Source organism: Poecilia mexicana, unplaced genomic scaffold, assembly GCF_051168715.1.
Source record: "Poecilia mexicana isolate PSO_F unplaced genomic scaffold, ASM5116871v1 scaffold_23, whole genome shotgun sequence".
NCBI lineage: Eukaryota > Metazoa > Chordata > Actinopteri > Cyprinodontiformes > Poeciliidae > Poecilia > Poecilia mexicana.
In genome coordinates this window covers 8256035-8273038 of record NW_028263392.1, presented here as the reverse complement: position 1 = coordinate 8273038, position 17004 = coordinate 8256035, and the positions used below count along the sequence as shown (strand labels likewise).

The 17004-nt window shown below is 38.3% G+C and overlaps 1 protein-coding gene across 3 annotated transcripts in view; it reads right to left on the bottom strand.

The window, feature by feature from the left end:
• The window catches only part of grm8a (glutamate receptor, metabotropic 8a), a 229031-nt gene that overhangs the window by 21576 nt on the left and 190451 nt on the right, over positions 1–17004 (bottom strand). For all 3 annotated transcript variants that reach the window (XM_014970995.2, XM_014971017.2, XM_014971013.2), the window contains 2 exons: positions 4466–4605; positions 1361–1507 (listed from right to left, as the gene is read on the bottom strand). In XM_014970995.2, coding sequence (XP_014826481.1) covers positions 1361–1507; positions 4466–4605 — 287 coding nt within the window. The remainder of the gene's footprint in view (positions 1–1360; positions 1508–4465; positions 4606–17004) is intronic.

Genomic DNA, 17004 nt, shown 5'->3' with positions numbered 1-17004 from the left:
GTAATTCTGAAACATAATAAGAAGGATGATAGGATCTCAAATTGTCTCCAAGATATAATTATCACAGAAGATGTATCTTCATAATGTGTGATCAGACCCTTTGCCTCATCTCATATCACATATTTACATTTGCGTTAAGAGCATCCGTGGGGTTCTTTTCTGCATATATACATTTATAATGAGCCACTAAAGTAAAGAGCAGAGATAATAACTTCTTCTGGGGTAGAGAAAAACACGGGGTCTTCCAAAAAAAAAAAAAAAAAAAAGGCTCGGTTAAGACTTCCAGATTACCCTTTTAAATTAGAAATCAGACAAAGGTAGGTTCCTACTGTTGTTCATCCAATTGGAAAAAGCTATGAACAGGCTGTGAAAGAATATCCAGAGCATTTCGGCTTTGAAAATTTCATTTCGGTTTTAAATGATCAGAAATATGGCAAGCACATTTATTTTATTTCAGAAACAAACAGTCAAAACTAATTCACATTCACTTCATAAAAACAGGCAAGACTCTCTTTTTTGCCTCATAATATAGTTAGGGAAAAAAGATTTTTCCTTTAATTTATAGTAAAAGCTAAACTTTTTAGGTCAGGATTACCAAAATCAGCTTTGTTTTTCAAAATGTCACAATGATGAGATTTTCTTCAACTAATGTTTTTATTTCTTTAGAAAATACTAAGAGAACAATGGCTACAAACAATTTGGGGAAGTGAAATCAATATTATTTCACTTCATAAACAAACCACTTACCTGTGTGACATGAGAACATCTAAAGAACTCACATGAGATACAACTAGGGCTGCGCTTCAAATAGGAGATACCTGAGGTTGCCAAGATCATCTGTTCAGACATTTATACTCAAACAAACACAATGGGAACAGCTTAGGACAGAGAAATGGCTTCTCCCACCCAAGTGTGAATGTGTTTTAGTGAGCAATTTGCATATCAACCCACAGACAGCAAAAGACTTTGTGAAGATGTTGGCTGAAGATGGATGGGATAATCCTCAACGAACAAATGTACTGAGAGAGTTTGGAGAAACTGCTCGCCCAATGGTACACACACACAAAATCATGGAGCGACGACAGTGCCCACATTCCCGCCGACATATTGAGGAACACACTGCCTATGAAAACACGCCCAACTTGGCTTGAACCGAAACAAACACTGGTTAGAGTGAGACTTGACAATGGAGAAGGTGCCCACAAAATCTGTGGGCAAGAAAATCCGTGTTTTTGAGTGACCATTTAAGTCTTATTGGTCTTTTTGCATGCTGCAAGTTGAATGATGCAGCATCAAATGCATCATTCTTTGGTTTTTACTACTGCATCTTGAAAGCTGGTGGTTTTCTTTGGAGACCTACCTGGTAGTGGTATCCTTCACAGCTTTCGCAGTGCCAGCAGCACGGCACTCCTTTTACCACCTTCTTTCTTTGGCCTGTCCGACACGGCAAGCTGCACACGGAAGCTGGCAGGGACTGGTCACCCGTCTTCCAGTGCATCGCGTCCATCTGAGAGGGGCACATGTGCAGCATAAATTAGTTCTGCAAACAAATGAACAATTTAACCACTTTCCAATCGTCTCAGGAGAAATAAACAGAATTTGACATTGCTCACTTTACACTGGGTTAACAGTACTTTAACCTTGTGCGCACCCGTGGCAACTGTGTCTGGAGGCGATCGGGGAGAGGAATTAGTATGAGCAGACCCTCTGATCGCTTTCGAGAGAGCTTCCAGGCACAAACTAACACCAGCTTCTCTGGAAGCCAGCAATCAGACCATAATCAGAACTGGCACAAATAAGCCATCTGGATCTCCCCTTGTGATTGTGTGTGTGTGTGCTCAACCATGTGTGCAATGTATTTGTTTGTGCTTGTGTCACACTGGCATTACAATGAATCCCTGAGCTTTCCGTCTGTCTGGTTTGTCTATGGTTCCATGTGCTTGTTCTCTAATTTCTTGTTATGCATGCAAGATTTTGAGGAAAAAGTCCATTAGTACACTGACTCCCAAAGGCGCATTGATTGCCATGAGTGCTGAATAAGGCTGCCGTTGATTAGCACAAAAGTAAACATTCGACAAAAAATCTAGGTGGTTTGGTCTTTTGTTTTGCTGGGGATTAAAAGTACCCTTGATTTGTTGGCGACACCAATGTATAAGTAGTCACAGAGCTTACAGCGATTTAAGAGAAAAAAATATGTTCACCAAAATGTGATTTATTTCTCCTGCTTATTATTCAGAGGCCTGCATTTCTATACAATGAAACAACTGTATTTTCTGACAGAAACCAATTATGCACCTTCTAGTACAACTAATACAAAGAGCTGTTTAAAATGCTCTAACTTCGCCGTGTGTTCTGAGATAACCGTACATCCATCTACAGCTTCAATTGTCCTCCAGTTGTGCTAGATGTGGATGTGAAGGGTGATCTGTATTATATGTATGAACCACATAATCAGCTTATTTCAATATGGAGGTGACCATACTTATGAACCTAAAGCTGAAGAATTAGAGAAACCAGATTTTGTGGTGAGAGTTGCTGCAACTTGGAATTTGACTTTATTGGACAGATTATTTCATCTTAAAATGTTAACTTCTAAGCATACTTAAATGTATGCTAGAACACTGCACATGTAACCTCGGTGTCAGATGTGCAGAGACACAGTGTCGTAGCAGTCTCATTTACTTTGTTTGCCCGGCCATCTATCAGCCAGGAAGCATTTTGTGTCTATTAGTCTTCTCATCTGTCATCTGGCTTTCCTAATGAACTCCTGGGTGGATTAATAACACCACACTCTAGCATGCTCAAACTGTTTACATGTGCGCTTATTCAGATACACATGTATCACTGTCACATAACTGCAATGTAAAGTACAGCCAAAAATATGTCCAGTTTGGGTAAAAAGTCTTCTACATTGAAGCGTTTACACTCATCTCAAAACAAGCATTATTTTTTTCAGAAAAATAACAATTTTGTCCACATGACAAACCAAAACAGATGGACCCCCTGGCATAGCTATTGGAGGCGCTGTAGGAAGACTGTGTGAAAATGCTGGAGTGACTCAGCCAGAGTCTGGAACTCAAATCTAGAGAAATTTCAAAATGGATGCACACCAGCACTCTCTTGTGCAACCGGGGTGACTTTAAACGTTTCCACCAAGACAAGCCAGAGACACATCTACATGGAAAGTGTGCCATGCTCAGTTTGTAGGATTTTTAAGAAGATGATTTCGCACTGCATGTTTATATTTTCCCCCACGGATGCCAAATGTGATGCAGTTTGGGTGTGAATGCATGCAGTGTGAAGATTCGGTGCAACAAACTTGAAAGTTTTAGCAATATTAATTTCACTGATTTCTTTAAAAATATACTTCTCACTTTGTGCTTATGCATTGGTTTGCAGGGTGTAAATAAATGACTGAAGGGTGTAAAGAAATGAGTGCTAGTCAGAGCTTCAGCCATTGCGGTGGATCGAATGATGGGTTTAATAGCTCTAATGTCAACTCTTACTGTAGCTGTGGGGACTCTTGGAAAAAAATGTTCCCCATAAATATCCAAATAAATAAATTCAGACATGCAAGAAAAAAAAAAGCTTTGTTCAATCTATTCCAAAATCTAAGTTTGGTTCAGACCTTTCACAATGACATTAAAAATAAAAATAGAATGTACTGGCTGCTGTGGTTCCTAAACGGTGTTGGTCGTAGGACCTCCTCTGTATTGTGTGCCAGGTATTGCAATCTGAATAAGACAAATGAGAATCCCACATATCTTACAAACTAAATTATCAACAATTTAGTTTGATAATTAAACATGTTTTTACATGTTTCTCATGTAAAAACAAGAGAAACATGCTAACATTAGCCTAGTGCTTGAGAAAATGACTCCTCATGAAAACATTGTTAGTAGGAGCACTTGAGTTTATCTACATGTGTGGTCGTAGGTCTTTGGAAACAAATGATAAAACTAGGCATAATTAAGGTGACATTATAGCTTTCTTTATATAGTTGACAAAGTTTTGGAGCATCATATCAAAGCTTAGGAGAAAATTTAAAAAGTTTCATTAAAAATACATTTAGCAAGCCAAGACAAAAGCGATCAAATCTAGAAACAACAAATGGCCTACTGTATCTTTTTGTGTACTAACATTTTTTTATTTTGAGAAATGTTAAGTCGAAAGTGTATAGTAATCATTTTGACTCCTTGCAGATACTTTTGAAAAAGATTTGGAAAACATGATTTGACTATGGCATATGCTCTTAAAGTACATAAAATAAAAATAACCTTAAGTGATGTAAATAAAGCTTCACTTGAATCGTTTCCTTTTTACAGGATTTTCCAGACTTTCACCTTATTTATTTTCTGTATTTGGTTCTGATAGGAATATTCTATCCCTGTGTCCTTGGTTGGTTAAAAATTCAAGAATGCTTGCTAATGTTCGTACAAAAAACTTTAAAAAAAAACAACCTTACCTTCAAATGTAGTTTGTTGGTCCATGAGCCGATAAGTCTGTACTCTGGCTTGGAATTGTTGATAGACTGGTACTGGAAGATGTCGTACCTTCCCGGAGCATCTCCATTCTCATTGAACATCACTGGTGTGCCGGCACTTCCTGGAATAAGGAGGAAAAACATTGCATTTTCTGAAACTAAACAATCAGAGATTTTAATTCTTATCCTATCAGTGTGTTGTAGGTCAGAACATCTTTGATGACAAGAGGACAAGTAGATAAGCAGGAAGCACGCATACGTTATGAAACTTTAATGCATTCTTATTTTTTTTATTTTTTATTTTTAATTAAGTTTGAACACCAACACTGACTATAACTCACACAGGTCAACTAATTAGCAAGACACAACAATTTGGTTACAAAACTGTAGGCACCATTATTGGCAAAGTTTTCAATTTAAAGATAGCCAGTGATGCATGCCCACTTTCATGTATCCAATAATGAATGTGGATTCATTCCAACAGAAGAAACACAATATATTATTGTAAAAATGACACTAGTACTTAACTGAAAGGTTTTACTAATATAGAAGCAGCAACAAGATGTCCATCATGTGCACAACTGTTGACTGTCAGAAGATCATAGACGTAAACCAGTCTACCTGCCTGCATGCTATTAAGACCTACACACATTTTCCTGAAAATGACCTGTTTTGCATGAAAGGGTTAAGAATCACCTAAACATGTGTTTTTTTTCTTCTGCTTAAATAGCTTGTTTATTTATTGAATATAACATCTTATTGAACAAAATAACTTAGAGCACCTTCACAGAAAAAGAACAACTGCACAGCTAACACACAAGTTGTCCATATAGATTTATTAAAGTCATATTTCCTCAGGCAGCATATTTATGAGCTTTGACAGCAAAAGCATAATAACCTCTGGTTCTCACTCGAAGATGTGTTGTACCTGTATGTGCCTCGGTGTTTTGTAGATTGGATGTGTGCACGCATGGGTAAGTTTAGATTTCCTTTCAGATTTGGTTTTCTCTCCTCCAATAAGGCTTAACACAAACCTTTTATCATCCGCTTTCTGTCTTGCTCGGCGCTTTTCTTTCTTTTTATGCAGTGTACAATCAAATTATATTGCTGCATGTGGAATAGAATAAAAGAAATAAGACCCGGGCGTATGTGAGAAGAAGGTCTACCATTATGGAAATTTTACTTGTCAACAGTAAGTCATTTATAAGGTGAGTTCGGTTTAATTGCACAAAAAGTGTGAGACTAGAAAGTGATAAAACCAAGACTGAAATAGTGCTAGAGGAAGTGAAATAAATCCATACATAAAAGGAACATGATCTAAATAGACAGATAAGATATGAGCAGAAACATGTGAGAAAAGAAAAACACAAAAGGCAAACCAGTTAAGAAAATAAACATAGGGATGGTCTTTCAATTTCAGAAGAAATTATGAGATATGCCAATACTGGTTGAATGAGAGAATGAGCTGGAATGATAATGAAACTTATTGAGAGGGAGTAAGGAAGATGAATGGAGAGAGACCCAATCGATAGCGAGACAAAAGCAGACGTCTCGAGCTTTGGAGGATGCCATACATTATAAATAAGTGCTGTCGCTGGAAGTAGTAGTAGTGCCTAACTGCAGTGTCTCTTATCTGTCCTCCTTTAATTTCCTGCCTTAAACATATTTCTCAACTTCTGATTAAGGATCAATGTTGTTATTCCTCAGGCTCTTCCCTAGCATGAAGAATATGTGACGCTAAAGATGAATTGCAACAACGTGTAGGAAAAAGTGTGGTGCTTCTGAAAACTTAGGCAAAGAAAAAAAAAAAGCCATCAACTACATTATTTAATTTTTCAAACCGTGTGTAGATATAAGTGCTGGAAGGGGGATTCTCTTTATTAGACACACCCTGCTGCTACCAGGATGTACCCCGTTTTGCCTTCAGAAACATTTGAGAGATATTTTTCTGTAAGGTGTCAGAAAAGACAAATCCCTGAGAGATTTTGGTTGACAACAAAATCATGTAGTTGCTACAGATTTTTCAACTGCACCGTATCACCACATCCCAAGAGGCATTGGAGTGCATCAAGAACTGGTTACCTCAAAGGCTGGAGTACAGCGTACATATCGTCATGTTGAGAAACCAGATAGAGATAATTTAAGCTTTGTGACACGGTGCAGGTTCCCGATAGAAATAGTCTATTGGAATAATGTCTGGTGTGGTCTTCTGTAGTCCAACGGCTTCAAAGTTCCACATGCCGTGTGTTCAGATATTGTGTTCTGCATACCAGGATGGTAATGAGTGGTTATGTGAGCTTCTCTTCCCTTTCATCTTGAACCCGTCAGTCCATTTTCCTTTGTTATTTGCAAGCCAATTTTATCCACATAACCGTCACTCACTGATTATTTTCATTTTTGGGCTCTTCTTCAAGAAGGTTGTAAAGGAAGACAATAGAGGTGGCCTCTGCTTAGTGCGCTCAGAGGAGGTCGGACTGCAGCCATATTTCAGAACAGCTTTGTTCTGTTGGTCTTGTATCTTTAAAGGAGAGGATGGCGTGATCATAGTTAACTTACTGTGCATGAATTTCTTACTCAGTCCAGATAACTATGATAAAAATTGGCATTGAATGCCACCCTGACTCCAAGGCAAAGACCAATTTTTTTCATAAGCATAGCAGTGACAGAACTATTGTAAACTGCAGTAAATATATAAAGAAAAATAGAAATATACGGCAGTCAAATATCAATGTCGACTTTTGTTCCTTTGATTTTGTACAAGTCATTAGTTACTAGTCCACAGTGCTAATGCCACTGTAGCATTTATTTGTATAGCACCTTTCAGCAACAAGGCATTCCAAAGTGCTTTACATCAGTGGTCCCCAACCTTTTTATTACCGCAGACCGGTCAAGACTTGGAAACTTTGCTGCGCAGGATTTTAAATAATCGGTCATGCTGTATTTTTACCCGTCAAATTACAATCACGTTAACATCGGCTATTTAGCCGCATTTTTATGCGGTTTAGTTAATATTCAACAGGTTGAACCGTGAATCCAGATCCCATCACACATAAAGCAGATAAATGCATCTAACTTTTTCTCCATAGTGACAAAAACCACTGACTGTGGCCCAGTGGTGGAGAAAGTACTCACAAAATGTACTTAAGTAAAAGTACAAATACACTGACAAAAATGTACTCAAGTAAAAGTAAAACTACCACATTAACATTTGTACTTTAGAGAAAAAAAGTACTGGCTTTTAAAAATACGCAAGTATTAAAAGTAAAAGTACTTGCTGAATGCATTACCTAATCGCTAATATCATTAAGTGTACGAATCATATTTAATTTTAATGCATTAGAAATGTGCCATTTTAATTAACAATGCCAAGGATAAAGCACGTTTTTATTATGTTTACTCTCTGTAAAATAGTTTAGACTTGATTCTATGAATCATAACTTAAGGGATGGAAACATCTTGTCTCCTGTCCTAACATAGCATGAACTTCACTTTTTTTTTTTTTTGCCACTATAGTGGCAAAAAACTATAGTTACAAATAGTTTTGCAAGTCTTTCCATTCCCTTTCCAACAGAAAGGGAATGGAAAGAAGGTGGGTGGGGGAGGACATGCAACCGAGAAGCCACGTAGCAGAGTTGTAGTCAAGACCACCTACCCAAGACCAAATCAAGACCACCACCCCGCGCTACGTGACACAAAAACATTAAGTTTTACCTTCAAAATTGCTTCTCAAATTGATCTGAAAGATCCAGATTCCCATAAAACACCTAGATATTAAATACTTACACAGCTGAAATAAATTTAATCAATTAAGATCCGTCCAGAAGAATCGGGTCGTTCCTGAATGTCATATCAATGCAGACTTTGGTCACAGCGTTGTCCCATAAATGCGACACCTCATTCAACACCTCCACACAATAATTCAGCACGAGTGACAACTTTTTTTCATCGCAGATTCAACATGTGTCTCTGTACAGCTAGCTTTGCTAGCATTGCTAGCATCACGTCCACGGAGCTTACCTTTCTTTAAGCTTTCCTTTCAAGTGACGCTAAAAGGTGGACGAAGTCCCCACCGTCTGTGAAAGTGAAGCGCTGCTTATTTTAAATGTCGCCATATCTTATGGTTTATGCAGCGCTATTATAATACTGAGATCAGATAGACATCTTCTTCCGCTCAGAGGAAACCACTGCGCATGTCTGGAGCTCCGCGTGCGAGTAAAGGTGGAGGGATGGGTGACAACAGACACTAAGTCACGTTATTGCTTATATTTTACGGCGCCACCTTAAGACCCTGAACTTCACATTTTAACGGACAAAAAGCGCAACGCGACTTGGATGTAACGAGTAACGCGACCATAGACATAACATGTTCTGTCAGATCAGCCTACATTGTCAGATAGTCCTACGCTCAGCTCTGACATGTATAAGCAGTCATTACCATACGATTTTATTTAATCAGCAACATAGAATCGTGACGTAGATCATCATACACTTTGTTATGAACAGCTGTATGACATCCTGACTTAGCGGTTAAGTAGATTAATGAGTTTTACACGGGCGTGTGTTGTAGTTGACTGCAGCGGCAGCCAGACCTGCTTTAAATACACTTTGAAACCACGACAACGCATGTATATTTATCTAGTTATCATATTATGTGATATTATAGTCAATTTAATGACTTATTTTCGTCATAACTTGTTGCGTATACTGAACTGACAACTCCACTGACGGTCGGACTTCTTAATGCGCATGCGCGGACATGCGTACTAACTCCATGTAGGCCATCCTGACCATAGACATAATATAAGGGTAGACGCCGCATTGGCTGCTCCGGCGCAGGAAATACGGCGGCCATCTTAGAGCGGTATAAACTCCTACTTTCCTCAATCAAAACAATAGACGATGCCTCAGCTCTGAAGGATATTATTGTTCGGATCTATGGATTATTGATGTGAGGGCTCCACAGACAGCATTTCACAAGTAAGATGGACATATTATTGTGTATATATTGTGATTATATTATATATTAGAATATTACTTTACTGTATTTATGTCCACCGGCGAGATACCAGCTAATATTAGCTACAGTGCTTGGTGTAATACAGGTTCAGCCCCGCTATGAAGACTAACTGAGATTCTGTACATCTAAAAATATTAATTATTCTCTAACATTGACTTAGATTATATGACACAAGAGCATTAGAAATGAAACAATATAACACATATTATAAAACTTATGTGTTATAACATTCACCAGCAAAGTTTACACAGGTGGTAAAGACTATTATTTATATGTAATTCTTTCACTAGTAAGATACATCCCAAATCTTCCGTTTTTGTTTTGAAAGTTTCATAAAGACACGATGTGAGGAAGAAGAGGGAGAAATCTATAAAGAGAGACGAATTCACTGCAGCACGGATGAATCTCATCAGATTTTGGACTTAATCTCAGCTGCTGAATCTCTGAAGCTAGAAGTCGGCAAAAAAAAAAAAAAAAAAAAAAAAAAAAAAAATATATATATATTATTCAGTATTAATTATTTATTTGTGCCATTATGAATCTTTATTTGTGTTGTATAGTTATTTAAATATGTATTGATATTACTAAATAATTTATTAAATAAATTATGAACGGCTGTGTGCTTTGTAATATGCTCTTTATACATCAATATCAGAATATTCCATTCCTATTCTATTGTTTTAGCCACTAAGCATATTTAAATACTTAAATAACTTAAATAACATACTTAAATAATACAATTGTTTATAAATGTAGCTTTGATAAATGTTTGAATATGGTTTCCAGTAACAAAAAAGCGTGTTATGATCGATTAAATGCGCTGATCCGTCACTGTGCCTGTTAAACACATAGGACCAAGTGGAGTGGTATACCGCTCCAAGATGGCCGCCCTAAATCTCGTCAGCGACAATAGGCGACAGCGGGGCATGAGGCGTCTATCCTTATATTATGTCTATGATCCTGACCATAGACAGGCTGGTTGTTTGTCCTGTCGGGCCAAACAACCAGCCTGTGACACGCTGGCAACCTGTCCAGGACGTAAACCCGCTCGCCCGAAATGTTCACTGGAGAACGATTCGGAGTAACGTTTCGTCCGAAACGTTACCCCCTGTGGGGGGACAAGGGTAAAAATGGATGAATGCGAATGAATCACATTCAAAAAATAACATTTTTCTGATAAAAATATTTACATGATTGTTTTTCATACAATAAACTGACACTAAGATACCATACACCATAAACATAGCAGCAAGGTGTTATTTTTATTTATTTGTTTATTTTTTTACACAGGTTCTCATGGGGATGACATTTAGCAGCAGCTAAATTGCATTCCGAAAGCCCAAGTAATCCGTGAACTCTGACCCCAAACTCCTAGAGGACCTGAAGCAGAGACTGAATGGATGCATAGAAAGGGGAGAAAGTTCAAACCATTTTTTTCATCGATCATAACGCGCAAGGATCATCTCCCCAACTCCAACATCTCTCTGCTCATCTTTCTAAACATGCACCCAGATTTAAAGAGGAACAGCAAAAGTAAAGCAGGTGGATTAGCAGAGCTGCTAACGTCTGACTGGGTCATCCAGGAGAATTGTAGAATATCGGCTCTACTGCCTGGATATTGGGCTGGTAGCATGAGACGACAGTTATGAGACGGACACAGAAACAGACTTCAGTCAGAGGCTTCTTCAGTTCGCTAGTATACTGACCACTACTGGAGATCTTTCCTGCCTCCAGCATCACCATCCACAACTACTCTTTGAAGAACCTTGGATAATATGAGTTATGATATTTAATTCCCCACTGCAAGGATTGCACCGTCAGATAAGGCTTCTGCATGTTGGTGTTCCCGCTAAAGCCTGAATATACCCGATTCGGGTTGTCTTGGCCCTTTTATCGCAGCCTGGGTTTAGAAATAAGGTATAGAAATCCATATCTGACAACGCTGTTTCTGGTTAATATTTCATTTGGAGAGCTGCAAAGGCATGCTTGGTGGCCTGAAAGATTTTTGTGTCAAGTTCATCTGTTTAGTTTGACATTAAAGAAAAAAACAAACCTCAGCTGAAGCACAAGAAGCAGAATAAGGAAGACCTACAGTTAATTAGTTATTTCAAAAAGTTCCACTTTACAAACAGAATCATTGTTCTTTACATTATCAGAAAAGACCTGAAGTGCCTTTCATCTGATCTTAATACCAACAAACAACTTTAGGCAGAGCCTTTGAAACTTGTTCATCTTTTAAAATACATTACCTTCTGGTAAAATAGCAAACTCACATCGAAAACAAAATTTAAGAGGATTTTAGAGCTAAAAGGAAATCATCTTGAAAAGCTAAAGTAATTTCTGATGGCTAAATCTGTTGACAATGGACAATATTTCTGCAAGACCCTTTCTTTATGTATGCTGCTATACAGAATCCCCCCCTCATTAAGTACACCCGACTTTAACCCCAAACCTATATGATTTTAACAGAGAAATGAACCCTCTATGTCTAAATAAATAAATAAATCTTCCAAGACGATTTGGTCCACAGTAGGAAAATAGAAAATCAGAGCTTTATTGCCACCTTAAGTTACAATGAGATAAGTTTAAAATCAGAAATACCGATTATGCTGACAAAAATGACATGGCACAAAAGGTTACCAGTTTCTTTCACATCTAACAACATCTTGTAACAACACATAAAAGTAGCATACATTAACACCTGCTTCCAGGTTATGTCCTTTATTGTTCATTACAAGTGAGCACAGTTCCTGTTTCTGCCCTCAGGGACCGAAGGACCCGTCTGTCAGCCGGCTTTCAAAACCACACACTGGTAGAAAGGAGAATCGCTTCCCAGTGTTCTGATTAATAGAACTGGAGGTTTCCCCTCAGAGGCAAATAGAAGGAGGAATCAAAAAAATCTGATGAGATTACTCGCAGATTACTCCCAGTCATTTGTGTATATGCACAGTTTTCACTAGCATAGCTGTAGAAATAAACTGATTAGCCAGTTTTTTGTTTTTTTTTTACAAGCAATATGTGACGAGTGATTTTCACTAAAAGTCAAAGACGTTTTTTGAGAAACTTGTCAGAAATGTCAAACTTTGGGGGGGGGTTCACAGTTTTGGCGTCTGTGACAGTTTCCAATCACAGACGTCAATGTTTGCTATTGGGATTTTAGGTGGTAGACCTACACAGTCTACCAAAAACGATTAATGGTTTCCCCCATTTGTTTGCAAATAAAAATCTGAGTGGTGCAATTCCACCGGGGCACATAAATGTGCTCTAATCTAAGTCACTCCGTTGCAGCTTTGTTTCTGACGTTTAGCTGGAAACCAAACTTCCCACCCATAGCTCACAAAGATTTTACTCCTGGATTCTTCGGTATAATTCCATCTAAAAGCCTCCCCGAGGCATAATATTGTCATCACTGCATTATTTCGAAGTGATCTGCAGTATTAATTTAGGTTAGGTATGTAAGCTGTACCACTCGTTCCATTTTCGATGATTGAAAAACCAAATGTTCAAAACTTGGAACAGTGTTTTATAACGTAACATTTTACGTTGATCCAGCTGTATTTTCCATGATCCAGTAACTTGTGTTGGTTTATCACATAGCAGAATGAAGTATATGGTCGTAAAGTGACGAGATTTAAAAAATTACAATGGACAGGTAGTAAAGGAAAGATATTTTTCACAGGACTGTGGTTACCGAATGTAGGAGTAGTCTACTGAATCCTTGATGTTTTTCCAAGGCTATGTATCAAAATGAGACTTAACTTTTTTTTTTTCCTCTCTCCAAAGACCAAATTTGATTTGGTGAATAATAATCTGCAGGATGATTCGAAAAGAAAATGGTTCCGCAAGAATCATCTCATCCCTTCTGTGTTGCAACTTCTGAATCAACTAGTGCATTTTCTTTTTCTTCCCAAGCATACTGCTTAAGTTGGCATAACCTTGGAAAAAATAATGATTCACCTGTCGCCCTGGCAACACACCTCCAACTCATCCTAGAGTGATACATATTATGCTAAGGAATATGCTGCAATGCAGAAAACATTTTGTCACCACTTCAAAGCGCCGAGGCTTGATAACGCAATGCTCTTAAACATCACACCAGATTCTCCACATGTGCCGCGCCTTTCTAAAGACACCCGCAGCATATATTTGCTAATAAACATGTCACGACTCATATTCCTCAGAGTGAACTAAGTTCTTTGTTGCGGCGACGCTTTATTTCTCAAAGATGAACGTTCCACACAACCCAGAGCGAGCTGAAGGGGTGCCGTGTCGAAAGCGCAAGATTTCAAAAGATGAAGAGAACAGCGGGTAAGTGCGCCAGGTTTTAATTTTAAAGTAGCACGAGGTCAGGGGAGACGATCAATTTTCTAGGAATTCATTTAACTGATGGAACTTAAGACACCCACTGTTAAAAGACTAAAAAAAAAAGTTTGCTGGAAAGTGCAAGGTAGCGTTTTCCCAGGCTTTAGTTTATGCTAATTCCTCAGGTCTTCTCTGAGCAGCAGCAAGGCACGGTTACAACAAAAGCTCGACTGAGGCGCAGCGGTTTCAAGCGAGATACCGATCCCTGCCTGCCGGAGGCACCGCTCTGAAGCTGCTGCACAGAAATCAACCTTCCCCCTTTGGGTAATCACAATAGAATATCATCCCGCAACTCTCTCAAGATATTGCAGAAGGCTCGTAGGTCCCGACCCTTTTTCCTTCCACGGTGAAACAGAATCGCTAATCACAAATGAAAGTTTTCCTTTAGTGTGACAATCATATTAAGAATAAATTAAGGCGAAAGAGAAAGCTAAAGTTATTCTGGTGCAGCTGAATGAAAAAAAAAAAAAAGATTGCTGCAAAAAGTCAACACAAGCAGTGGTAGCTTCTTACAAACTTATATCAAAGAAACAAAAATAAGGTAAAACAAGACTTACAACTAACAGTAAAACAATACTGTTTTGTTAATACAGTCACATTCAACAAGTCAAAAATATTGTTCAAACGTATATTTCAGAACTGATATTACTGAGTAAAAGATACATACACGGAGACATGTCCACTCATGAAAACACATTTCATTTCTTGGATTACAATACTGTCAGATAAGTATGTTTTATTTATACGTGGGCTTAACGAAAAATATGTTTAATATCCCATTTAAAGTTCTGACAAATGAGTCTCAGCAGAACGCATTCTAATTTGCTGAATATCACTTTCATGATCTGCATGCATTGCCATTTTAAATTGTTTTTCCAACTACATTTCCCTCACAGTTAGCTTAAATTTAAAGTCCACACATGGGGTAAAGAATTCTCATTATTGGTAAATCCTGCCATGTTATTTTGCTAAATGAAGTATTGGTTGCAAAAAAAGAAAAAAGAAAAGAATAAAGTAGCATCTACGAGCTTCTTGTTTTCTAATGCAAATCAGTTAGATGTTTTTTTCTTTTTAAAGTAAAAGCCTCTCTTGATGCCATTCCCATCTTACCAGCGTTTCTGTTTACAAAGCTCCAAGCCCAAAGGGTGCTTTTGCAGGAGTCCATCCTGGCAGACTTAACCAAGTTCCAGGAAGGAAAGAAGCAAACCATAAAGAAAATAGAGGGGTAAAAAGATGGAAAGACAGAAGGAATGACAGAAAGGAAGGTGACGAGGTAAGGCACAATGGCAGAGAGGAAGGAGAGGGAGAGGGAGAGAGTATGAAATAAAAAGTAAAGAGCTAATAAAATAAAAGTAAAACAAAAAATATAAAGGAAGGAAGGACAGAGTGGAAGAAGATGTACATAAAAGAAGAACAGGAGAAAGTGCAGGATCACTTTGCATGGCTTTTAAAAGCTAACAGGCAGATGGGAGTTGAGGGAGGTCCAAAGACTTCATAAAGCTTTACACGTCTTTTTGGAGCAGAAGACACAGTTAGACAAAGTAAAAACAATAAAAAAGATGGATTAGGTGACGCAGAAAGCTTAGGAGAGGAACAATCTGAGGGGCTTAAGAAAAAGGCCTTCAGCCACATTTAGCTCAGAAACGCAAAGAGTGAGCCGCCCGTTTTCGTGGCGACTAAATGTTTACGACGAGAAGGATCCTCTGCAGCGCGCATTAATAAACCATGGGCCTGCGCGTGTGTGATCCGACTTTGTGCCAACAGGCTCCCATCTGTGCGCCGTGCATCCGTGGCACTAATAGGGGAGAGCGACAAAGACAGTCAGAGGAACGCAGAAAGAGAATATGAAATGACAGACGAAAAGTGATAATGAAGCCTGGATTCAAGTCACAGAGACGCCGGCGTTTTTCGCAGCTTTCTGCAGCCGAGGAGGAAACTGAATCTGAGCAGCTGCTTCGATCCAGCCACCACTGCTTTGCTGCTGGTCCCCCCCTCGCTCCCCCAATCCTTTGTTTTTGTTTTTCTATCAGGAAAATTGTCTTTTTCATATATACTTCAATTTTAACAATCGCTGTAAAAGTATCCGCACGCCTCCAGTCTTCCAAACCCAGCTGTCTCTCCTGCCGTTCTCCTCCTGTTCAAAGCCCCCTCGTTCTCTCTGCTAACTTTTCACCTTCTAGATTTGCCTCATCCCTCTGCTCGCATCAAGAAAAGTACTTTCCCTTCCGTGTGCATTTTGAAACCATTTCTACCCTCTTTAAATCTGCCTCTGCTGTGACTTGCGCCTTGACTTAGCGGTAAAAAAAAAAGAAGAAAAAAAAAAAAAAAGAGAAACTTACAGCACCCTTTAATGTTTTCCCATTTTTGTCACACTGCAACCCCCCCAAATGCAAAACGGCTAAAGTTTAGTCAGATTGGATGCAGAGCGTTCCTCAAAATCGGTTCAGGTTTTGCCAAAAATCCTCGGTTTGATTGAGATTTGGGCCAACGCATGAATAAACACACAGTTGCACTCAACTTACAAATTTTCACAGAATTCGACATTTAGGGCTATTTGAAAGGAAAGGGTCTGAATTACAAATGCAGTCCACATTTATCCAAATGAATATATCCGAGTGTTGACATGTAAAGTAATGGATATACAGAGTCATGCATCATTTCTGGAATGCCCATAAGCAAAATGATTCAAGTCACCAACTGAATGTTTGTTTTAAAACTATTTTAAAGACGTAGCCCAATAGAAATAGTTTGGAAAGATTTCGGTATGTCATTCCGATTCCTAAATATTAGTTATTAAGACTTATCATGGTCATTTTTGCAATATTCATTATAACTTTTACACATTTTTTCAAAGCATGCCATCGGGGAAAAAATAGGGCACAATATCAAAACCAGTGTGCTTTAGCATGAAACATCGTTTTCTCTAATGGCACTTTTAACTATACTGAGAAATTCTTTAATTATAACTAAACAGACTCGAGAAAATGTTTTGCACCATGTCGTTTAATTAAAAAAAAAAAAAAAAAACCATGGCGAGGAGTAAAGTACACACAGGTTTAACACGGCTGTTCATGATAGAACGTCCTTGCTCCGTCTCTGGAGCTTGATCTGCTCTTCACCACTGAAGAAAGAGGGAATACCA